This window comes from Telmatherina bonti, assembly GCF_933228915.1.
Source record: "Telmatherina bonti genome assembly, chromosome: 20".
Classification (NCBI taxonomy): domain Eukaryota; kingdom Metazoa; phylum Chordata; class Actinopteri; order Atheriniformes; family Telmatherinidae; genus Telmatherina; species Telmatherina bonti.
In genome coordinates, this window is record NC_136618.1 from 14,720,625 (window position 1) to 14,746,372 (window position 25,748).

The window sequence follows — 25,748 nt, forward strand, 5'->3', positions numbered from 1 at the left end:
ATACACACACACACACACACACACACACACACACACACACACACACACACACACACACACACACACACACACACGCCCTTTCTTTGTCATTAATATGTGACTTCTAAACTGTCTTTCAGGTTGTGATACATGTGCTGATTATGTTGGTTTCTCCTAAAAAAAAAATCAATGCAAATGGCAGTGAATCCATTAAAAACAACAAAGTTATATCATGTGGAGTTTATCGAACAAAACTACCAATGACGAAAACTGCTCTTTCTTTTTAAACACTTAAAATACTGTGTTCCAAGTTGTTCTGCAAAACAAAGGTTGTACAGAACTGGAAATGCACACCCATAACTTTTCCCAAAGCAAATGACCCATTTTTATAGATTTATTGATCAAGTTTCTTGTTCATACAGGAGTCCATCTCACCTTTAAACTCTGTGATCCATGGAACTTGTAGTTTCATGGATAGTCTCTGTCTGGATCTCATTTGAAAAGACCAGAATTGCCTCCCAAACTTGCTGTTTGGACTTATACTGCCCCTGACTTTCATCAGGCATCTTTTAAGGATGCTCCACAGGTTCTCAATAGGGTTTAGGTCAGGGGATGATAGTGGCCACACCATGAGGTGTTTTCTCGCTTTAAAGCTATATCAGCCAAAGAGTCAATGTTTTTTTTTAGCTGTTGTTGTTTTGCAGCATGGGGTGGTGAGTTGTCTTACATGAAAATGAATTCCATGCAGAAGACCTGCAGAGGCCTGTACCATATATACCGTGGCAAGAAATTCATCCAGTGTAACACAACATTCATCAGTAAATAATCATTTGGAAATGAGTCTGTGTATTTATGAGCTTTTCTTCGTGATAATTGTTTAAAGTTACCAAAACACAGTTTTATGCAAAACTACAAGCATCAGGAGTAGATCTAGAGACACCAACAGCCTCAACTATCTCCTTGCTGCTCATTAGTTGTTTCTTGTTTCTTTTTTTTTTTTTTTTACACAAAGCATTCCCTTAAAAATTTCCTGATATGCCCTTATCTTTAAAAAAAAAAAACAAAAAAAAAAACACATTCACTCTTTGAATCCCTCGTTTCTTCTGAAAAAAAAATGTTTTGAATCCTCTTACAGAAAAAAATTCTTCTTTTACCATGTTACATGCAACTTGCTTAATAATCTGGAACAATCTCTTCAGTAGTTTCATTTTAATTAACTCCACTTTGTTATTCATCAAACCGGCCTGAGATTGTGATCAGTGTAATAAACAGACAGGAGAAGCAACACAAGCAAAATCTTCCAGAGAAAAACTAAAAGCCAAATGTTTTATTAGCTAAAGCTGTAAATGCATAGTAACCTGGAATACAATGTAAATGCAAGTCTCCTGAATCTGGGAGGAAACCCAGGGACTAAAATCACTCAAAGGCTCTCCTTCCTGACGTCAACTAGTTGACTGAATTTAGCCAATTCCTTCCAACAAAAAGAAAAATAACCTGGAGGAAGGCTTTTCTGTTTCTGTAGAGTAGAGCTGTGAATATTGTCCTGCAAGTATCAAATCTCACTTTTCCACTGCTGGAAGACCCCTTTCAACCTGCTCACTGAGCATCTGCAGTCACCCACACATCAGCTGACATGAATGAAAGGATCTCCAAGTCAAAGCTCAAAGGATCATCTCAGCTGTTTAGAAAATCTTGACTTCAGGAGTGTACCAACTAGTTATACAAGGAAATTAAAAGTTATATTGACTTAACCCTTTCATGGGTAGTGGACATCTATTTATAAGTTTTTTTCTTGCATATTCATGAATGAGGATGGTGTTTTTGTAAATAAACCACTTCATTGGATGTTAGTGAGTCATCAGATATGTTTACACTGGAAAATAAATAACTTATATAATTAAGCGTAATGAAATGACAAGTTTGCCTCTGAGATAAATAGGAAATGAAAATGATACAGCTTTATCTTATACAAGATTTACATAATTATGATTATATATTATTTTATAACTATTTTACATAATACATCAAAACAAATCATAAAATATGATAAATTCGAAAACAACACTAATAAGCAAAATGTATGTAGAGGTAAAATAGTGTATTTAATAAACATTTTGCATTGTTTTTTCTTAATCCATCCATGAAAGGTTTAAGCTGCTCTAAAACAGAAGCATATGCAAGGACCAAAACAAGTGTGGAAGGAGCTGACCATCATCAGCATATATAAGGAATCATATTGTGATTTTATGCTTTTTGTAATACTTTTATAGCCATTACAAGAGTCAATTTTAGCAAATTAAGTTATACATATAAAACACACCACATATAACTGATATGGATGCACAACAGAAAACATCCTAACAAGATCAAAGAACTTGAAGCAAATGTGCAAACATCAGCGTGGATTTGACAGAGTTTGCCATGAAAAAATATTTTTAATTTAAATACTTGAAAGATTTTTTCTCTAAATGTTGCATCTCTTTTTATTTTGTTTCTTTATTTAAACCATTAGGACACCATTAAAAGTAGTTCATTAAAAGTAGATTGGATAAGAGGATGTGGAATAAAAAGTATGAATTGATAACATTTAAACAACTTCCAATTTTACATGTGACCCTCAGTTTTAACATTGTACAGATTCCAAAAAAAAAAAAGGAATTAAATATACTTCAGTGATTCCTCAGTATGTAACTTGTGCAGCATTGCAATATTTACTGTTGAGACACCAGAGCAGCCTCCACCAGGGCTGGCAGGTTTATTTGATTTCACCATTAATCACGGCATGAAACTTTTCAAAATTAATTAATTATAGAGGTCTCTCAACATCATTACTCTGTAGAGATTGTGCCCAAACCACATCAGCTGATGGGCAAAACAAAAAAAAAGTTACACAACATCTGCATGTTACCTCAACAGTTCCTTTGTTTTTGTTCAGAGCGTGTTGCGGAGGCAGCTACCCAGAGGTGCAATGTATGATGGAAGACGAGTTTTTCCTTATGCCAAATGGATTAAATCATTCATGTTGGATTTATTTGGATTAAAGTTAAAAAAGAAAAAAAAGAAGAAGAAGAAGAAAAAAAAGAGTCAATACAGTAAATTTTTCTTAACCAGAAGCAGTTTGATATGGTAGAGTAAAGGTAAATGCAAAGTAACTGGGTTAAGTTACATTAATATTAACCTAATGAAACAGTGAATTATTGTTTTGGTGGATGTAATTGTGTATGACGTGAATTTGACCACATGTAATCCGATTATATCACCAGCATCTGCTTGATGCTTCGTGATATGGAAGAAGAAAAAGGAAATTCCAATTTTTTTTTTTTTTCATTTTTAATGGATAGTTTTGCTGTTAAAACATGATGGCCCCTAGCCTGGCAAACCCGACTGTCTCGCTGGACCAGCGTAGAGTCTGGGAACTCACTTGCATAAACTGGTTTCTAGAGTGGACAAACAAATGTGAGTAAACCAATCAGAAAAATGGCGGACTTGACATCAGTAAAGCGGCAGCCTACAATGTCCCAAGTGTTCAGTAGAGCGAACACAACAGAAGAAAATTAACATGGCGTGCAGTACTAGCCTGGCACGCCAGACTGGAGTGTTCTATATATTATATGCAGAGCGACTCTACGCTGGTACAGCCTGGCTTGCCAGGCTAATTTGAAGCCGCATTTGAGGCAAAAAGAAACTACATCCATGAGCCAACTTGAATGTTTTAAAGAATGTGTGGTGACGCAAGGCAAGAGTCTCCTCAGATCGACGAATCACAGTGGCTGGTTGGTTTAAGACCGATGCAAATCTCCATGAAGGGGAGAAACTCCCGAATGGCGTCCAAGGCTAGATGGACCCAGCATGACCACAATGCTTTTTTGGTCATCAGGTCATGTTTCTTTTATGTTCACTGTGACAGAAATATTTATGTTTCAAACAGCAGTAATTCTGCTTTAGAGTGGCTGAAGTCGAAAGTTAGCTGCGTGTTTCTTCCCCCCGTGTTTTCAGATTCTCTTTCAAGGTTCTTTTTGCAGTTTACAAAAAGTCCAGGTAGAGTTCTGTAACCTTTTACATTTAGTTACTGCAGATAGAAGTTATCAATGATTATTATTTACAGAGCAGAGGCAATTTTTGCTCATTCTGTTGATATTGTTACGTAGCCATCTAAATATAACTGATCAGGAGAGTTCTTGTGATTTTACACCTTTAAAATGTTGTGAAATAAATTAATGCATTATAATCTTGATAACTGTAATATTGGGAATATTTTTGACAAGGATGACCCCAAAACGATCTATGAGTGTAACATCCCTGAGTCGGCCATCTTCATCTTTAAATAACTGACTTCTACGCCGCTGAGTCAACAGATGGCTGCAAAGTAGATTTCAGTCTCCACTACTGATGTAAAATAGATGCTGGAAACAGTGAAAGACTTCTGCTCTGTCTTTAACGGCCCCACTGTTGCATTTCCAGAGTAGAAAGTTGAAACTCTCCAGTTTCAGTCTTTTGTTTCACAAAGACAAAAACATTCAATTAAATTTCTGTTCTTTACAAATCAGCAGCTGCTCAATATGTTAGTTTTGCTCATAATAAATGCACTAGCAATGCACAGAAATGATTGTTTAACAAATTCTTTGATTTCTATAATTAAAGTCACATCGGAGGCAAAGCATCTCCTGTAGCAGAGGAATCCCCTGCCACAGTCACACACCGCCAGCCGAAAAGACCTCCAACTAGTTTTTGTGCTCTATCCTTCAACACTTCCAGCTCTGGGGGGGAACGGACCTAAAAATCGGTCTACAACACACTCTTTCACACAGACACACACATGCAGTGAAAAGGGCTCAAACGGTTCCACTTTGTACCTCCTCCGCTTAATCAAAGCTTCACTATTCAACAATTTGACCTTTTGTTCAAAACAGGATTATCACCTTCTCTGGTCTTCATTCACCCTTTCTCTCTCTCTCCCCCTTTCTTCTCTTACCCCTCAGCCTGTTTCCAGGGGCGACCTGCATGACGAGGGTAATTGCAATAATTTGTTAAATGCCATGGCAACGGTTGTTAGATGGGAGGGGTTAAAAAAGAAAATGGAGAATCGGGTGGTTCAGGAAACAAGCAAATCTCTCATTTTGCCAAAGACAGTGGAACGAGACAAGAAAAGGATGACAAGTGTGTGAGTGTGTGTGTGTGTTTGTGTCGGATAGAGAGGGTGAGTCATGAACAAGTGTTTGTCCATTCTCAGGGTGCTGCCTTATTGATAATCGTGGGGATGAGGGTGGGGAGGGAAGCAAGAGGTAATTTCACTAATGATTAATGTCTCTGTGTTCTCAGCTCGAGACGCCAACACACACGTATGTGTAGTCTTGTTCACACACACCTACATACACACACAGAGGTACAGACAAACAGCTCTATTTGAACTCTCCCTTGGCCTGAAAGGAATCCTTAATTACACAATATTACCCCTCTTCATTGCCCCGCTGTGTGTGCTGTGTCCACTGCTGTTCAGCCTACAGTGGTGTGTGTACGTGAGGGAGTGTGTGTGTTGCTGTGTGACGTGCAAGTATTCAGTGGTAGCAGCTGTTTCACACATCGTGACAAAGGGGCTAAGGGGGACTCGCTCCCCTCACATTCACTGCACTAATTGATTTCTGTTCAGCACTGTGGGAGAGTTACCCCTGCACACACACACACTTTTACAGACAGTGCATTCCACTCACTCCAGACTGAGGTGCTGGAAGCTACCCAGAGAGAAAGAGTCCTCTACAAAGACAACACAGGCATCCAGATTAATTTACTCTCAGACTGCAAGCTGAGTACAGTAACAAACCTTTAAACTGTTGTTTCACACAGCCGTTACTACTCTGAGAAACGACGAGTTTTTAGTTGCCAACATGCACACAATGTTATATTTGCTCATGTCCCCTTTATTAGGTACCCTTTTTCATTTGCTTGTTAATAAAAAATAGATAATCAGTTGATCACTTGGCAGGGATTTGTCCATTTAGTCATGCAGACATGGTCAAGAGACTTGCTGAAGTTCAAACTGAGCATCAGAATTTGGAAGAAACTGGATTTAAGGGTGCTTTCAAATCAGGATAGTCCGTTAGACTCGGTCTGATTGGGGACTCTGCTCAGTTGTAGGGGGGTGGATCACTGCAGGCCAAGATCGCGTCACGCTGCACTTTGGTCAAATGAACCAAAACATTACAATAATATATACCCATTACCACCAAAGCTGGCGCTGCACTGGTATTTAGTAAAAGAGAGGACACGTGAAGAAAAAAACTCCACTTGCGAGCTAAACATGGAGAACGAAACTATCGCTGTTTTGTCTCATGGGAGTATACTGCAGAAACACACTGCAACAATGGCTGCAGAATGAACAACAGACGAGGCAGAGAACCTTTAACACAATCACTATGTATTTACCCACAATGCAACACAACATCAAATGCAGGAAGTTAATTTTTTTTTGTAGTCCACTTCCTGCATTTGATCCGCTTGAAAAAGATTGAGACCTGTGTGTGTAAGCAGACCGAGTTCGCTTTTGTGGTCCAAATCAGAATTCGTTTGGCACATTCGCATTTCTCAAAATGAAGCTGACTTTCTGAGCAAACAGACTCGGATTCAGATTAAAAAAGGCTGATGTGAATGTGCCTAAGTGACTTAAACGTGACATGATTGTTGGTCTGAGTGCTACCGAAACTGGTGATCTACTGGGATTTTCACACACACCACACAGAGAATAGTCTGAAAATAGAAAATATCCAGTAAGCAGCACTTGTCTGAACCAAAATTATTGTTGTTGTCAGTGGAGAATGGGCAGACTGGTTTAAGATAATAGAAAGGCAACAGTAACTCAAATAACTGGCTACAACCAAGGCATGCAGAATACCATCTCTGAATGCACAACAGGTCAAACCTTAAAGCAGGTTAGCTGCAGCACCAAAAGACCCCACTGGGTGCCAGTTTTATCAGCTCAGAATAGGAAATTATGGCTACAATTCTTACAGACTTACCAAAATTGGACAAGTGAAGATCTGAGGTCTAATAAATCTAAATTAACTGCAACATTCAGATAGAAGGGTCAGAATTTGGCCAAACAACAAAGCATGGATTCATTCTGTCTGATATCAACAGTTTAGGCTGGTGCTACTGGTTGTGCAATGGTGTACAGGATATTTTCTTGTCACTTAGCCCCTTAGTACCAAATGAGTATGGTCTAAACACCAAGCCTACCTTGGTATCGTTACTGACCATATCTATCCCTTTAAATAATCTTTAATGGCTTTCTCGAACATAAAATTGAGTTCACTGTACTCCAATGACCTCCATAGTCACCAGATCTTAATTTAATTAAGCGTTGTTGGGATGTGGTGAAGCAGGAGATTCCAGTGACGGAAGAGCAGCCGATAAATCTGCTGCAACTGGGAGAATATCACATAAATATGGAGCACAATCTTTCAGGAGTATTTTCAAATTTAAAAAAAAAATCCTAATTATTACTTAATATGGTTGACACATCCATCCAATTTCTAACCAACTTATTGTTATTTCTGGCTAAAATTAGCAGTAAAAGTTTATTTTAACTTCTGGTAGACATCTGTCATTATCTATTAACATTAAACTGAATAAAATAAATTAATCACAAAACCAAACAGTAGCAACTTTGAATGAATTCATGACATCTCTGTCGTCTGTTTTGCTGATACTTGCATCCCAGATAACTGCTCGTGCGTTTCGTCTCTTGATTGCAGAGGAAAAAAAGGCAATTGAGCATTTTTATAGATCACCATCCCCTAAGTCTTTGTAGAGCCGTTTACATTTCACATGCACAGTGTGCTTTTTGGCTGAAAATGCCAGAATGCTGCCCTGCTGAGGTTTTTTTTCAATCTTTGTAAATGCTTCTCTTAACATTACTGCATCTGTTGCATCCCCTATTGTGTTAAATGCAGTCCAATCCTTTCATACAAGCTCAGTTTTCACAGGTTTTTCCCTATTTTATTACACTGCATAACCATTTTTCAGACCACTTAAGCTTGTATTTTGTTGGACAAAGTATTCATTTAATTCTTTTAAAGAAAATGTTGACAATTTTTCTTTGTACAAAAACCACCAAGATGCAAAAGCATAAATATGGTGTTTGTGGAGATTAAGTCCATTTGAATTAAGGATCAAGTGAGTTTTGAGGTCATTTATATTGCCAAACTAACCTCAAATCTGATTTTACTGTATCTAGAAATAGAAAAGTATTGGATTTTCAGCTGCCTTGGTGCACCGATCTAATGAGCTTCAACATGATGGACTGAAAAAATTCAGAAGGGTCAGTGACATCTCATTGCACATTTTGTGACAAATCTGCAATGTTTGAATGATAAGACTAATTAAAAGCACAGGCATTCAATTAAACTTTATGGAGGTACCATTCTACCTAGGGTCCCAGAAGATCCTAATGTCTAACTATTTAGTGTGATACATATTTAAGTAGCATGGTAGTTGTATCTTTATATGAGAGTAAATCAATAAATTACTGTCAAATCAAACCAATATAATATAATTAACACAAACAATCTTGTTAATATTTATTTCTATGTAACATAGAATTGAACGTTTTATTTATGACGACTGAGATGTATGATAATCTTGTTAATTAAATAAAATAGGGGAGAATTTCACAAAATAAAATAAAATTGTTTAGATACAGAGCTTAATTATATGAAAAACAAAAAACCCGGATTCAACAGTCTCAACCAATTTTACGGACAAATCTCAACAACTTTGTTTCACTCTTTTCACAGTGAGAGAACTCAGCTCCAGCTTGTCCTGCCGGGATTATGAACTTGGACCAGAATGGAGTCAGGGCCACTCTTACACGTCTGCTTATTGGGGAATCTGGAACAATAATTTGTTTTGGTTTCTCCTTTAGGTATGTGTCAGTTGCCACACTCATTCTTTTACAACCCCTCCATCAGTAAATGAGGGAACAGTAATAATCATGCCGCTGGCCAGTGAATGTGGGGCCGCATGGTGGACTGGTAATACTGGGTTAGTAGTCTACTTATTTTCAACTTCAGATTCCAGCATGTTTGTTCTTTTATGTTCTGTCTCACATTGGCTTTTTTTAAAAGGTGCCACAGTGTCTGAACATATATGATTGCTCCCTGGTGGAAGTAAAAACAGAAATGAGTATGTCCATCATGGATTAAATACTCTGTTTTTGCTCCATTGTTTTTATTTGGAAATTTCTTCCCTACTTTTTATCACTGTCTGCAAAGTTTATAGATCCCAGCTGGGAAACAGATCTGATTGGCTGTGTGCTAACTAGCATTCAGTCAGTGCATTTCGTCATCCAAAGAAATACAAAAGCTGCAAATAAAGTCCCTCATCAGGTTGTAAGTCATACATGTCTGTTTTAGCTTATTATACGGGTTCATATCGGACAGTTTCTGGGTCTGAACATGGACAGTGGTCAATTATTGACCTATGCTCTAGAGCAGAGGTTTCCAAAGTTGCTCCTCAAGGGCCACTGTCCTGTTGGTTTTCCATGTCACCCTGTTCCAACATGCCTGGCTTCCAGTAAATGGATCCCGCATCCAATGAAGTCCTGCACAATGAGTGATTAGTTTGAGTCAGGTGTGTTGGAGCAGGGATACATGGAAAACCTGCAGGCCTTCAAGGACCGGAGCTGGCCATGCCTGATCTCGAGTTACCTAAAATAGTCAATTTCAGTATAAATCTTTCCTTCCCCAAGTAGTTGAGATGTAAATGTATGTTTGCGTGCTTTACTCTAATAACGTGCGATTTTTAGAGTTTCTTTGTCAGAATAGGTAGAATTAAATGCAATCTCAGTAACACAGAAGTACTTACAGAGTAGTATTTTCTGATGTAGCGACGGATGTCAAGTTGAAGTTTGTTGCTGATGTTGACAGGGTAGTCAAGGGGTCGACTCCCACAGGGGATATTACAGCACTGCATCAAACTGGGCTCCACTTTGTTACCCTGAAAAGAAAAGAGAAAGTCACATCCCAGTACATCTATGCACAAATACCATTAAGCAAACATACTGGACAGGTCAAGTTGCTATACTGCAACACTCATGGGGAACATCTAACATTCTGTTAGATGCTCGGTGACTGCCCTCATACTTTCATACGTCTCTTACGTTTGCGTACCAGTAGTTGTTTGCCGATACATCCACCGAAGGGGAAGGCAGAGTTCAGAGCTCACCTTTCAAGTTTCAACATCAGTTGAAGACAACAGCAAACATGGTGTTGGTGGAGGAGATCACAATCAAGATAGCGCATTAGAGGCTGGCGGTCTGTGCGGTCACTAAATACATTGTGGCGTCTTGTTCTTTTTGCGGGTCACACGTCAGCTACGCTGCTCATCACTGGCCCCAGTTTCTGATGGTAGTACTCCATTTTCTACATCAAAACTGCTTCAAAACAGCTTAAAGACACCAAACCATTGATCTGATTTTCAGTCTCTGTCCTGCCCCTCATTACACAGATATCCTTAATGCACGTTTTAACAAGTTCAAACGACTTTGGGTGGCAAAAGTAAGACAGAGCCTTTATGTATTTTTAAATAAAGGATAATAAAGTTCAGTTCATTGTTAAAAATTTTGAACTGAAGTTTCTTGCTGACAAAAGCTGCAAACGTTCTCTTTGCAAGTGATCTAAAGCTTCATATGCAGAATATATACGGATTGTGATTGCAACCAAAATAGCTCCTCACGTGTCATTTTTAGTAAGGCTGCAACGATTTGTCGACAAAGTTAGGAAAGTTGACAATGAAAATTCATCGACGTGAAATTTCATTGTCGTCACGTTGCATTATAAACGCCTGTTACGGCGTTGCTAATAAACACTGCACCAGGCAACTTAATGCCATTTACCAATCACAACTTTTCAGACAATATAAGAACTCTAAGCATCAAGCAAATGTCACAAAGCACCACAGGAAGTGCTGGGGGCAGTATTGTCATTTTGTGCAGCGTCTTTGTTTAAACAACGAAGAACAAACTGATGGCGGGGCAACCTATTTCCAAAGTTTGTGGATATTTCACACTAAACAAAGTGTCAAACAGGGGAAATGTGTTGGCGTACCACAGCAGCACGACAGTCATGCATGAGCATCTGAAATGAAAGCACCCCGGAGTCATGGTTCCAGCTTTCCGGATGGCAAAGTTAGCATTAGCGAGTAGTGATGTGCTGTTGTTACTTCTGCCAAAGTGGTTACGTTTTTACCGGCATTTATCTGTTTGTTTGTGTTCAAGATAACTCAAAAGGTATGGATAGATTTTCATGAAATTTTCAGGAGTTGTTGGAAATGAAAAAAGGAAGAAATGATTTAATTTTGGTGGTGATCCGGGATCCCCGTTTGGATTCAGGAATTTTTTGGATTTAGGATTTTGGCCCTTGTTTACCTTACAAAACTTGCTTTTTCGAGATGCAAATAATAATTTCAATGCATTTCTATGAAAATTAAGATGTTAAAATATTTTCTTTATTTTGTATTTCTTTTAAGGGCAAATTCTGTACAGCTTGGATATGACACTATAGCTAAGTTTGAATGTTTCAAAATAAATTAGTAGTAAGCTGTTAAACTTAAATTTAATATTCAAGTGGTTCAGGAGTCATTCTTTAATTTACTAAAGGACATTATGTTGTGACTGACTGGGAATCAGGGTGACACTCATATGATGCAAATGAAGAGAGTGGGGTAAAACATACTGGAGCCTGTAAAAAGAGCTGCGTCAACTGGAAGCAAAGATGGTGGGAGGGACAGAAATAATTGTGACTAATCAAAAAAATTATTTACAGATTAGTTGACAATTAAAATAATCGTTAGTTGCAGCCCTAATGTTCAGTGTTTAGACTCTTGAAGCAGAAAGCAGTGGACATCAGCCCCAGTACTCACCAACACAGAAGGACAAATGCCATTAGCACCACCTTTTACCTAATTAATTCAATTTATATATTAAAGAGCATTTAGACGTTGCAGCTTTGTTTAGTCTGCAGGAACAATGAATGTAAGGGTCAAACATTTACTATAATCAGACTCTACTGGGCATAAATATACAGTACGTATTCAGGTAATCAGCACAACTCTGTTTTTAACCCTATAATCAGGAAAAGCTGTTATGTACTGTAACATACAAACTTGGCCATTAACTTTAAGCCACCACAAAGAGCATGTCAAGAACTGATGGTGAAAGAGCTGAAAGCACCCTGGGTCCAGTAAATTTTAACATTATTGCAGCCTGAAGAAAACAGGTCAGTGTGACCCCCTGAACTGTCCACACGACACAAAGGCGTATAGTTAATGCAATGAAAAAAGGCAGCCACAGCACATAATTACACTAAATGCAGCAGCTTTAAACACCTGCCCCTTGGAACCTGAACTCCATTTACCTGTCGGTCTGATGCCTGCAAATTTAAAAAAAAAAAAAAACTCTGTACAGAACTCAATGACACATAGGCATGTATGTAACACTTCCCACCCAGATGAGCACAGGGATTTTTGTTTGCTTGCATAGTTTCTTATTCTTTTAGTCTTTTAAAGGAAAATATGAGATTTCCAGTCAGTTAAAGACCATCAGCTCATTCAACTTCTTTAATAGGCAGCTCCACCAATGTACCCCGCTAACTCTGTCCATCTTCTGCTTGCTTTCATCCTTTTTCCTTTTTTTGTCTGCTCTTGACGAGATCAACCTCCCTTCGTCCAACATCATGATCTCCTCCCCCTCCTGCTGCTTTCCTGCTCTTTATCTCTCCTGCTATGAGAGCTCTCCCACCCAAACAAGTCATATCCATTAATAATTACATACCACCGACTTGTCAGGGTTTTTTTTAACCACAAAGCAATAAAATAAATAAAAGAAACATCCAAAGTACTTTATTACATTTGTGTGATAGTTACGAGAAAAGTCCAAAAATAGCGTCTTTTAGCACTCCTCTGGAGCTTCAAGCAACTGTCATCCTCACTGCCTCGCGTCTGCACCTTAAATAACTTCTGCAATCCTGTAAAACCATTTTAAAAGGTTTACGATGTCAACTGTCTAACCAGCCTGTTTTCATCGGTGTCTTGGTTTGATAATGTGCAGCTTTCACAGCATTCCGTTTTAACTGCCCGTGCGGGATACCTAACGCTCTTTTCACCCCCCCCCCACCCTTCGCTCTCTCAGGCTACCCCCATCAAACAGCTTTCCTCCCCTGTCTGTCCTCCATCATTCATCACCGCCTCCTCCTACCATCTCTGGCTCTGTGTCAGTGGTGGAGTCAAGGCCCATCTGTCCTCCCTTCTCACTGAGCTGTTAGACCATGTTCACCACCTTAATTAACTTACTGTCTTATCAGTTCAAGTGTGCATACCGGCCTCAAGCGTGCGGCGCACCCCAAATCATTTCTTTCGGTCTATTCTAACAAAATCATTCCTCTTCTTTTCTTTGATTGCAAATACAACACTGGTACATCCTTCTTTTATGGAGTGTGTCTGTGACACTCCTGTTTTAATTCAACTCAGATCTCTCCGTCTGTGGAGGACAGAGGCTCATCAGTTTTATTAGTGTCTTCCTGACAAGAAAAAGCTGCGCGCCCTGCTCCTCATTAGAGGCTGATAACACCCGAATACACGACCTTGGCCTGACAAATGCTAAGAGATGAGTGTGTACGTGTGTGTCCACTAAGCGGCGGGGTTAAGGAAAGGCTTTTCAAGTTGTGGAGTCCAAACTATGCCAATGAAAACAGAGTCCGTTTTGGAGCCAGGCAGCTGTCTAAAAATACTGACGGAGCCACAATATGGAGGATGACTAAAACATGAACCCTCAACAGGAAGTTTGACTCAAATGCCTTTGGAAACGCTGTTCTCCTACTCTCGACTGACTAATCCATTACGGCAGCAAAACGCCTTTAATGAGTTTGATTCAGCCTTTCCAAGTTTGTGCATGCTAAGTTCTTCAGTCACAGCCAAACTAAAGAGGTTGGATGTAATTTTAAATGCCGCTCTCACATCTAACAAAAAGTTGGCTGAAAGATGATCATCTGTTGTAAAACCACAGCAGGGGGATTATAGAGAATCAGGGATATAGACAGGTGACAAATGAAATGAAAAAGCTTAAACACAACATTGAGGGAATCTGATTATGCAGCTTTACAGTAAAGAACAATTGTATAGTTTCCCTAATAATTACCACAAAGGTGTCTTCCCCATCTATTGAGCATCAACATAAAATTGACATAAAATGTATTCCATAGGTTACTCAATTATTAGGTCTTCATGTAACTAAACAACTGCTGAACATTGTGGACCAACATATCTCACACTCTCAACCAGCTAAAAAATTGGATCAAATTTTGGAAGGATGCTGTTTCATTTGTGCAGCAAAGTTGAGGAATCGAAGCTGAGAAACATCCAAGTTTGTTTTTACCTCCAATTTGTTTCCCCATCTTTAACCAATTTGATATTTATGTACACATTTACTCACAGCTCCTTCGAAGACGCTGTCGTAGATGTTATCAGTGCCGCACTGAGGGCAGGTGAAAGTAAACCTCTCACAGTCTTTGTAGCGCTCCTCATCGGTCAGCTGGACTGGTGCTCCTAGAGTGCCGTCAGCCTCTTCCTCACGTTGATACTGTTGCTGGGATCGGAAGTGAGTCGGGTCCAGACCTGAGACGGAAAACAGCGTTGACTAACTACTCCACTGAAGTTTACGGCAATTAGAACAAATGTGCACTCACAAATGAAACTAAAACACATTTGAAGTGTAGAAGAAAAAAAACTCTTTAAAGGTCTTTTCAGACAGGCGCTGCTTTCCAATTATCTGACAGCAACCTAATACATCACCCTCAAATGGTGGTAATCATTGATGATTTATGACCATTAAATTTGACTGGGACAAACTCAGCAATGTTTATGTATCGCTTTCAACACTGAATAATGTGACTGACTGTTTTTTAATGATTAAATAAGTGTAAGTGCTGCTCTTATGTACCACTCAATGGTTTTTATTACCATTACATAGTGGGTCATGGTGATTTGTTTTATATGTCATAGTGACCAGGGCTGGACTGGGACAAAAAAAATTGGCCTGGGCATTTTGAGCCGAGACCGGCCCACTGATATTAATGGAAAGACCATAAAGGTTATGAATGAAAAGAAATTTTCTTATGTAAGTGCTTATACACTGCCTTGTTGATGTATATGTACTTGTCTAATGAAGTAACTAACACATCCTCCTTACTCCATTATTCTATAATGTAGGTGTCATATTCTAAAACTTAGTGGAAACCCAAAGTGGCATTACCATCCATCATATTATGTGAATGTTAAAATTACCAGTTAAAGTAAAATGGGAAGAATTTGATGAAGATAAATAACAATAATTTAGAAAATTTATCAATAAAATTTCCAGTGACCTAATTTTTTTGGTTTTGTTTTGAGCCAAATAGCCACGAAGATAAACTGGAGCTACCCTTGAAGGTTAGAATGAAACTATGACAATGTACAGTACTAGTCAAAAGTTTAGACACATTCAGAATAGTGTGTCCAAACTTTTGACTGATAACGTATAATTGAATGCAATACTTAATCAATTTGATTAAAGGTTATTGATACATACCTCATGACTAAAAGGGGCTGGCGTTTAGTCATTTCAGCTATTAATAGACTTTCAAAAAGAATTAGGACGGATCTTTTAACATGTCCGCCTTTAATTCCACCCAAGGCTTTTTTCTATACAATAGCTCGAGAATTAAACAACTGAACCTGAAAACAAGACTTTATTTAACAAAATTATTTCACAAAGTGAGGGAAGGGGATGCCAACAGCACCCTTCTTTCATTCTAATTAACATCAGTTAGTTGAACATTGATTTTTTTTTTTTTTTTTTTTTTTTTTTATACTAATGAGTGTAATTTGTCATTTTTTTCAAAGGCAAAAGTCAAAGTGACATTCCTCAAATCAAAGTCTTACTCAGTAATAACCTGTAATTAACTCACCCAGCCATGTGGCTATGAGCACGCTGTCAATGCCTTCGATGGGGTCGCAAATGCGAGAAACCACCGGGTGGACCTGCTGGGCCAGGTAGTACTGTATGTCCAGACTGAGACCCTCCTGCTTCTGAAGCTGCTCCAGAGCGTACGCTCTCTGACTGGCTGCCAACGTGGAACCATCCTAGAAGGGAAACCGTTTCTGGATTTGAGGATTCACAAATTAAATGGCAAATGTCACAAATTTCAGTGAAGATGATTTTAAAATCTCCACACCTTGCAGATAAGGTAGGACACAGTATCTCCAGCTTTGATTCGGCGTCCACCCTGTGAGTTAATCCACAGAGCTACGTGGACGTGAGGGAGACTCTTCTTATCTGGGTAGTCCTGAGGATCCTTTGTCAGTGCCTGGAGAGAAAATCAGCAAAACAATGAGCATGTTGTATCATAAATATTAGCAGAAAAATACAAATGCATAATCTAGATGTAGCTTTGTCCTCACCTTGTGTATCTCATATTGATTGAGGGGTATCTCTCCATTGGCTACCTTCTCTCCCACCTCCACCAGGTGTTTCTGGATGTTCTCCACAATGACGTCACGACTCTGGTCTGACAAGATCTGGCCAATCACATAGCTAGAAATAAACAGTAGAGTGAAACAGAAACAGTTTAGTTAAAGTTTAACAAAACTCCAGAGAGTTGCTCAACAAAACAGCACAAAATGGTACGACTAGTCTTCATATTGCTGTATTAAGCTAATTTAACATACTTGCCACATTCTTTGGCCAGGTCACACCAGTCCCTGCGGACAATGTCCAGGCCCTTAAGCTCCTGTTTAACACTGTATCGTCCTTCTCCATGCTGCTCTACCACCAGGGCTGCATATTTCTTCTTCTTCAGCAGCAGAAGTGACTTGAACACACCATCGATGTCAATTTCTAGCAGTTTGTAGAGCTTGTTTACTTCTGCCTTTACCTGGAGAGAAAACAAGCACATGCATGCAAAGTCAATATCAAACACCTGAAAAGAAAACAAATGAAATACATGTGAAAATCAGGAGACACACAAACCTTATTTCCCAGTTTGAAGACCTCCTCTAGAGATTTACTGTTGGTGTTGATCATGATGGAGTCAGTATCTCCATAGATGACCTCTAAATTCATCTGAGTCAAACATGAATAAAAAGAGAAGCTTTATAAAACTTTTATCAGCATCTAGGAATATCTGGACAAGAAACAAGACATCTTTAAGCCTCTCCACAAAACTTTCCATACATATAATGAAGTAAGTACATCTATGGAACCCAAGGTCTCTTCTAATAGTTTTGGAATCACAGTAAAGGAAACACTTGTGAGATTTGTTAGGTGGACCAGTATAAGTGTTACTTGTGAAGAATTAAAAAAAAAAAAAAAAAAAAAAGAGAGAGAGAAAAAGTTCACACAGCAAAAGGGGGAAAATTAAGGAAGTTTTAGTATAGATAATTCCATTTCTAAAATGGCCATTTGGTTATGTTGGCACCATTTGTTCTCAACGTGACCCAATTGGGGGGATCCTCAGGACAAATTTACCAAAATAAATAAAAACAACTAAACATACCATAGTTGTAGTTATTTGTACAACTTCTATGTGTTAATCATTATAATGAGTATAAAAACCTAAATGTGTCCAGACTGACTATGTATTAGGGGTGGGACTTACAGGGTTTAAAATCAATAAATTTTGGTTAATAACATCACAAAATTTGCCTCAAAAAGCAACATTTTTCAAAAACCACAAAATAGACACAGACATTAACATTGTAAACTCATGCTATGAATGTCTGGAAAAAAATGTCTGGTCATAAAAATTCAATTTTAAAACAGTAAAAAAGAAATAGATAATATCTCTGCAGTAGAATGGCTGTCATCTGCTTCACTTATACTTATATGACAATTTGATATCCTTCAGCTGTTCAGAAACAGTCAACTGAGTTATCTAATTGTCCCGTTACTTCAAGAACTTTTAATAATGAAAGGCAAAATATTCTTGTGATTGTAGTTGACCCATGGACACATTTTAGGTTTGTATAGCGGTTTTACATTGTTGTCATGTCAAGCTGCTATTTTGTTTGAACTTGTTTATTTTATAAAAACTTCTTCCATCACAAATGCCTTCCAATTACATGGTTAGAAAAATAAACTAAGCTCAAATTAAGCTTGTTTGAAGTTTTGTTTGAGACTGTGAATCTCATCTGAGAACAACAGAATGACTGGTCCAAAACATAACAGATTCTGTGATTGGTAAACGAAGTCAGTAGCAAAGTAACATGTATTTTTGGCAGTTTTTTATAATTGGTTTTACATTATATTGACAGATACGTGTTATTAACTCACCTTCTGAACCATGTCTTTGGTGTGCATCAGAATCTGAGGACAAGAGGAGACATAACAGAATGAATTGTACCAACAACAAGAGGCAAGCCTGTAAATACCCAGGCACAGTAAACAAACAAATCCCTCATGAACAAACAATGATTAAATATCAAGTTTTTATGTGATTTATTGAATGTCAAAGAGCGTGTGTGGTGTGTATGTGTGTGCCTGCATTCATGTGGACACAGGAGCAGAGCAGGTGACTTGCTTTTAAATGGAGGATAATTGGCTAAGAGGGCAATTATGAGGGCATGCTGTGACAGGCGTCTTTTCAACCCACACACACACTCATCTAAGCATCGCCCATTCTAACACATACATGCACCTTTATGACTCCTAATGGCCTTTATTACCAGCAGGGTGAGTGACAGAGAAATAAGAGAATTCTGTTAATGCAGTTTGTCAACTGCATGTGTGTGTGTGAGTGAGAGAGAAGGGGAGAGCAGCAGAGAGATTCTAACAGGTGGGGGTCCTGTAAAAAGGGAGGGCGGTGTTTGTGCGCGGGGGGGGGGGGGGGGGGGGGGGGGGGGGCCTCAGATCGCTAATCTTGTGGGGCGGAGGGGTTGGAGGGACAGAACTTGGTGTGATCTGTCACCAGCAATCTGCTCCTCAATCAACCACGGCCACATATATACACACCCCAACTCACACTGTGCTCCGTGTGGGGACAAGGACGCAGCTATTTCAGAGTGTGAGGAAGAGGCGGGGTCAAGCTTCCACTCCCTGAAACCAGAGTGGGACATAAGCATGCTTTATGGGCTGCTACATACCACTGTACGACAAGAGGAGGAGGAGGAGGAGGAGGAGGGGGAGGAGGGGGAGAGTTTGAGTCATTCAAAGAACAGCCTCCTCCATTAGGGACTGCAGTCAAGGTCAAGGCCTCACCACACACACCAAAAAAAAAAAAAAAACACCCCACACACATACACACCAGATAACACACCCAAATCTTGGCCTTAACACATATGTTGTGAATTGTGCTGCTAAGCTTTGATGCAGACAAAACGACTCCTGGCTGTTCGGGACAGGACGATGACGCTCGTCTTAATCCCGCACTCGGTTTGCGCACAAGCATAAAACCTTTTCAAACCTTTGAAATTTGTTCAACATTTGTAAAGTAAAAAGCCTTTTGGTGATGAATGAAAGTTTTTATTCAACTACAAAAAATTAATGTGAATGCTGCTGAGTAGGGTTATTTATGTAAAACACACACAAAACAGAGAAAGGACACTTAAATCGTGTTAAAATTGTGAAACTGAGTCAACAATGGCGAAGGCTGTTTGAATAAAAGCAGCACAGTGATGCTAGATTGAGGCTTTTTCTTGGATGAAGAAATTTATTTGCACATATATCATCAAAGTAAACTTCTATTCTTCCCTCTCACATAAAGTATGCTAAGTTTTAACCATTCAAAATTTCCAAAGGTTGTTCTAAACATATTTCTCTGCATAAACTGTTAAAATGTGTTTGGAGACATTAAAAAAAACTGTGTTAGTACCACAGTGTAACTATGACGAACATCTCGAGGCTCCAAGAAGAAAATGGCATCATTCTATTCTTGCAGATATGGTTGAAGACACTTCAATACATCGGGCTGGCAGAGCTTTCTTCTAGTGGGGCTCCAAGAAGTACTGTGTGATTGGTTGGACATTTGAGGTGGGTGCAGTTAACATGGAAAACCTTGAAGCGGACAGTTGCTGCTTTTGCATTTTAGCTGCTCAAGGTTAAAAGGGTTGTTTTAATAAAACAGCTGACCAAGGTGGTGAGAACGTACGAACATTTTTACATGTGGCATTTAACACACAGACCTAGCTGGATGCACAACCCACCCTGCCGCAGACGAAGTTTCTTGTCAAATATGAAATAACCAGCTTCATTGCACATAAAAGCATAGACATCGCCGCCCCGCTTCAGATGAAGCTTGGAGCGTGGAGTATGAATGGAAGAAAAATACATTTTTCTTACTCTTGTGGCCTTGAGAGAAAGAACAAAGTCCTTGATTTGGAGTAAATAACAAGCTTTACTCGTAATGGGTTTGTATACCCTTGATGTTGTTGTCAATTCCTATTAAAGAAAACAAGGCCTGTGGCTGATGGGTCAGCTCTATTATCACTCTATCACAGCACTTTCTTTATCTGCTTCTGCTTCCTCAGCTGGGAACAGACGTATTTGGCCCCATCTTACATTTCATTAAACAGCTACCTCACTAGAGTCACATTCATTCACCAACACAAATTATTATCGTCACCATTTTGTCCTATAAGTTTAATTGCCAAGAGCTGAAGTTACACAATGTTGCTGTTCATATTTCTCTTAATTTTTCATTTTACATGTGCTCCTGATGATTGTCTGCTTTGTTTTCTTACAGAGGCTGTGAAGTGTCTATTGTCTGTTAGGTGTCTTTACCAATTGGCTGCCTGTTTTGTTCGTATTGGTATTGATTATAAAGTAGTCACTGTTTTCTATTTTTTTGCATCTTTGACCCTATTTATATGACCATCACGATGAGGTAGGTATCTGGGAGTAACCAAAGAACTGTTACTGATCTGACACATACATGCACTTGGAAGAACAGTTGCCAACATTAGTCAGTCCATGATTGGATGCATGTGGCGACGTTCCCCCTTTTTATTTTCAAAAAGTCTGAACTTTGTTGAACATGGCAACGCCAGCAGTATTCATGTTGGCTGCTAATGTGAGAAGTATTAAGTGGCTTAATAGTTTACAGGTAAATTTTTTACTTCACTGGCTCCCAAACATTTTTGTATGGCCCTATTTTCATCCACAATAACAATGTCAAGACCACCACATGCATGCCAACACTTACAACCAAAAATACAAAAAAGTAGAGCCTAAAATATTCTTGTTTGGCAAAGAAATAATCTTTAGTTCATAACAGTCAGATTTTGCCATTGTTTCAATGAGAAAACCAGATTTTGGACATATACGGGCCTTGTCACAGCAATGTACATCATCCACAAAAATCACGTCCTCTTTTTTTTGTGAAGTTTGTTCGTTTTACAGCTTGACATTTGTAATATTTAATTGTTGTGAGTCTAGAAACAGCTATTATGATTGTTATCTTCAAAATCTGAATGTAGCATTATCTCAGTGGAAAAAGCTGATTTTGGACTGAAGTCCTTCCATTCATTTGGCCGTCAGTTTTATCTGTAGCAACTGATATGTGATAAGTGATCAGTTAACTATAGCAATTAACCTAACATGGATGTCTTTGAGTACCCAGAAAGAATTCACACATACATGGGGAGAACATGCAAACTCCACACCGAAAGATCACTGGTCAACACTCCCCTGAGCCAGGGACCACTTCACCACCATGTTGCCATAATGTGATGAAGATCTTTGCGCACACTCATTTGTAAAACGAGTAAATAAATTCAATGTAAGTCTCCACGCAAGAAGACACTGGGGTATTAGGGAGGAATCTGTGTTATTCTGATTTTTATTAATTCGATAATGGTTCTTATCCTCAAAAAAAGAATATCAGATTTGCTGTCTACATGACCACTTGAATTATCTCAAGAGATCAGATAATGATCAGATTTGTTGTGTGCATGTAAACAGTTCCACTTTGTCCTTTTCTGTTCTCCGAAACCCCCCAACTCAGGGATGAACAGGACCTGTAGCTGAGAAATTGGTTGTGGTATCACAACTTTACTGAAGAGCTCATTTTAACACCTAAAGGTACATTTTTTTTGTGGACTGAATATGATCTGCGGTCAAAAGAGACATGGAAAAGTCACTTTTTAAAACACAGGACCTTTAAAAATTAAATATTAAAACAGAAATCCAGCCAACTAAATATCAGACCAACAATTACTTCATCACTTTGGCGCAAAATTCATTTTAACCATTAAAAAAAAGCTGAGCTGGAGAAAGAAAAGAGGCCACAGAAGTGATGAATGGGGAGATGTGGGAAAAGGAGTCGGAGCGAAAGCGAAATGAGGCAACGGGGGAGGGAGGCAAGCGAGGTGAGAACGCGTTGATGTAATTGATGTGTGGACTCATTTAGACAGGTTTTCCATATGCTGTCAGTTCCAGTAGGACGGACAGCTTTAAGGAATGAACCGTGTGAAAGACAAGTCGTTTGACCATGACGCTGGAATGTGTGCAACTGACGGTGTGTGTGTGTGTGTGTGTGTGTGTGTGTGTGAGTGTGTGTGAGTGTGTGTGTGTGTGTGTGTGTGTGTGTGCGCTCATCTTAAAACACATACCAACAAATGCATACTATACCGACCAATGCAAACACATTTCCCCAGGGGGTGAAAAGAGTGTTTTTCTTCACCCTGATGAGTACACTAGTCACCACTGTGCGTGCCGTTCATACTGGGCCAAACAACTGAAAAAGCATGACAGGGGATTCATATTACTTCATGTTAGCTCGATGTTGTGCAAGCCTTCTCAGAAAGGGTGACTCGATTCATCAATATCTACCCATAATGATAATGATGATGTAATGACACTGAATAAGCCTTAATGGCTACACAGAAACTAATTTCTTTTTGTTTAGATTTGATTTCAGAGTTTCTTTCAGCTGCGTTTCTGGCTTTAATTACTTAATATCTACTACACATACAGCTCAACTGGCCCTACTTCACTTACTTTGCCAACCTCCTACTCAGTAAATTTATAAAATCTATTAAAATCTTTTCCTCGCCCTGTAAAACATCACTCAGTTTTCCTCTGTTCCTGCCTCTTTCCCTTCTCGGCTCACTGGTGTTAATAAACTGTAATTAAACCGAACAGTAATTGAGCCGCTCACTGAAAAGTGCTCCCACGGAGTGAGGGATCATGACAGAAGTCTTCTGAGCAAAGTAGACTGCTGATTTTTTTTTTCCTTTTCCTCATTCATGTCTTCCTTCCATTTGTATTCAACAATGCAGGTGAGAGCTCAGATGTCAGCATGCATCCTTTAGGCTGTCACAAGGACTCTGAGATTAGAGAGTTTTATTACGTGCACACATGCAGCCACTGACTACTGCCATTATCGATTTTAAGCAAATAAGGAAAAAAAAGAACAAAAAACCTAATGATTGCTTTAACTCATTATTTCACAATTACACACTTCAACTTATATAAAACGACCCTGCAGTTGCACAATTTATTATAGAGCCAATAAAACTGAATAAAATAGCTGTACAACAAGCAGAGCAAAACAGCCTTAAAACGTGTCGGACGAAATCTTTTCAGATGCACTAACTATGGATTCCACATTTGAAAAACTTGAGTGCTATGGAGTGTTCTTGTATTACTGCTGTATTTCATCTTAAAAGTTACATTTTTCCATGGTGCTGCCCGTTTTTTAAAACATAATGCACCCAACAAATCTATCTTGAGACTTGAGGACACAGGCATCAGGGCAGCAGAAGACTGTAGTTTGGTTAAGTGGTGCAACAGTTGTTTGCTGCTGAGTGATCAAGACATCTACAAGAGCGCAAACCCATGAGGAATGACACACTTTGTCCAGATAAACTACAAATAAATAATAAATAAATAGCTGCGAGTTATAATGGCCTGTTATGCTAAGTGATTACTGATTCAGCCATGTTATAAAATTTCAGTTTTGCAGGCTGTTGCCCCATTTTTTTTTTTTTTGTTTTTATTTTAAATTTACTTATGAATTATATATTCATTTATATTAAGTCAAGATTTCTGTCTTGTATTCATCCCACCCTCAAGTTTTCATTCACTTACATTAACAACCCCTCCCTCCTCATATCCATTTTGCTCAGCTGCCATGACAGGTATATTGGTCTTAATCGACCTGCTCAGAGCAGGACTTCACTGAAGCAGACAAATGAGCAACAGAGTATTGAATTTTTCCATTTATACAGATTTCATTTAAGCTAGATACAAGATCAGACAAAAGTGTTTATAATACTATAACAGGAGGTTGTGCTAAACAACTTGCTTTTCATATAAAGCTTAGTCGATGTCTCAGTTTTCTTTTTTCTTTTTTTCCCTTGACTGCGAAAATCCCTGTGTCAATAAAATATCTTAAAATATGCAATGTTGCATATCTAACTGGACCAACATGCAAAAGCCCTGGATATGCAACACTAAGAAATTATCCAAGAGTTTCTAAAGTGCCTCGCCCCTCTAAGTTGGAAGGAAGCTTTGACAATACTTGCTCCATAGTAGTCTAGTTGGCAGCATCCTGTTTTTTTTTTTTTTGTTTTTTTTTTTTTTTTAATCCATTGTTGGCTCAAAATGTAATGTGGTTTCTCATGTTTTTATGTATCCAAAATAGTTAAGTTCAGTTCCAGAACAACCTAAATGCTTCGACAGGTTCGACTTCAATGCGGACATCCTGGTCATTTGTATTGTGTGAACGTCACCTTCTGAGATGGGATGCCATCCAACAGCAAAATGTTACCAGGCTGCTGAACAGCATGGGGAGGTGCCAAGCTGATGTGGCTGTCTATGGATCTTCCACACTGTCTACTGAGCTCCCTAGCAGTGTAAAATAAAGAAATACACAAAATGGCAAATATTTGTCATTTTTTTCTGAATTAATGTCAGAGAGTACTATTGTCCAATCCACCAATTGCTGAGGATTGTGGCACATTTTTTTGCGGGATCCTACCTACGTGTTTGGCCGAGTTGCTCATTATACAGAAGCACAATCCTAACAAAACACACCACATTTTAAAAGGTGACAAATAGAGCCTTCCAACAAAAGTTGGTCTAATCACAGGAGAGAAAAATTGATCAAAAACGCTTTTTTTAAAAAAAAAAATTATACACCTTTCAGGCAAAATTACTTTATGAAATCATTCAGAAAACTACTCATCAAAAGAGTAAAAACATCTTTAGTTACATCATCTATGGCCTGTTCTGTTTCCATTTCTCCTTGAACCCTTACACACTCATATTTATATTAACATCTACCATACACCTTTCTGTTAATCAGCAGATGAGAGGCAGCATGCTGAAGCTCGGCATGGCAGAGGGCCCTTGGAAAAAGAGCCTGAACCACTGACGATTGTTTTGAAAAGCACTCAGTTGAAAAGCATTTTGGGATGACAGTCGGCCGACTAAAATAGCACCTGTGGAGGAGCACACCACTGACAGAGCTCAGAGGAGTGGAGGGGTGTATGATACTCACAACACATAAGGCACTCAAGCATGTGTCTAGGGACCCACGATATCAAACACTTGTTCATTAACAAAATCTCACACACTGAGTTACATTAATAGATGTAGTCTCTGCTACTGAGAGGTCTCATCTGCACTCAGCTACACACACAATAAAGTGATGAAGCAATTTCACTCACATGGGAGCATGCGTTGGTGCAAAACAGCCAAACAAATACACACATATACACTGACACCTGTCCTGGCAGATGCCATG

At 38.8% G+C, this 25,748-nt stretch overlaps 1 protein-coding gene across 1 annotated transcript in view; it reads right to left on the bottom strand.

Moving 5' to 3' along the window:
• The window catches only part of pola1 (polymerase (DNA directed), alpha 1), a gene marked incomplete at its 3' end in the record, with an annotated part of 67,081 nt that overhangs the window by 25,938 nt on the left and 15,395 nt on the right, over positions 1-25,748 (bottom strand). The window contains exons 27-34 of the mRNA XM_079259847.1: positions 18,335-18,367; positions 17,033-17,125; positions 16,732-16,937; positions 16,465-16,597; positions 16,239-16,370; positions 15,972-16,146; positions 14,459-14,640; positions 9,838-9,969 (exon numbers count right to left, since the gene is read on the bottom strand). Coding sequence (XP_079115973.1) covers positions 9,838-9,969; positions 14,459-14,640; positions 15,972-16,146; positions 16,239-16,370; positions 16,465-16,597; positions 16,732-16,937; positions 17,033-17,125; positions 18,335-18,367 — 1,086 coding nt within the window. The remainder of the gene's footprint in view (positions 1-9,837; positions 9,970-14,458; positions 14,641-15,971; positions 16,147-16,238; positions 16,371-16,464; positions 16,598-16,731; positions 16,938-17,032; positions 17,126-18,334; positions 18,368-25,748) is intronic.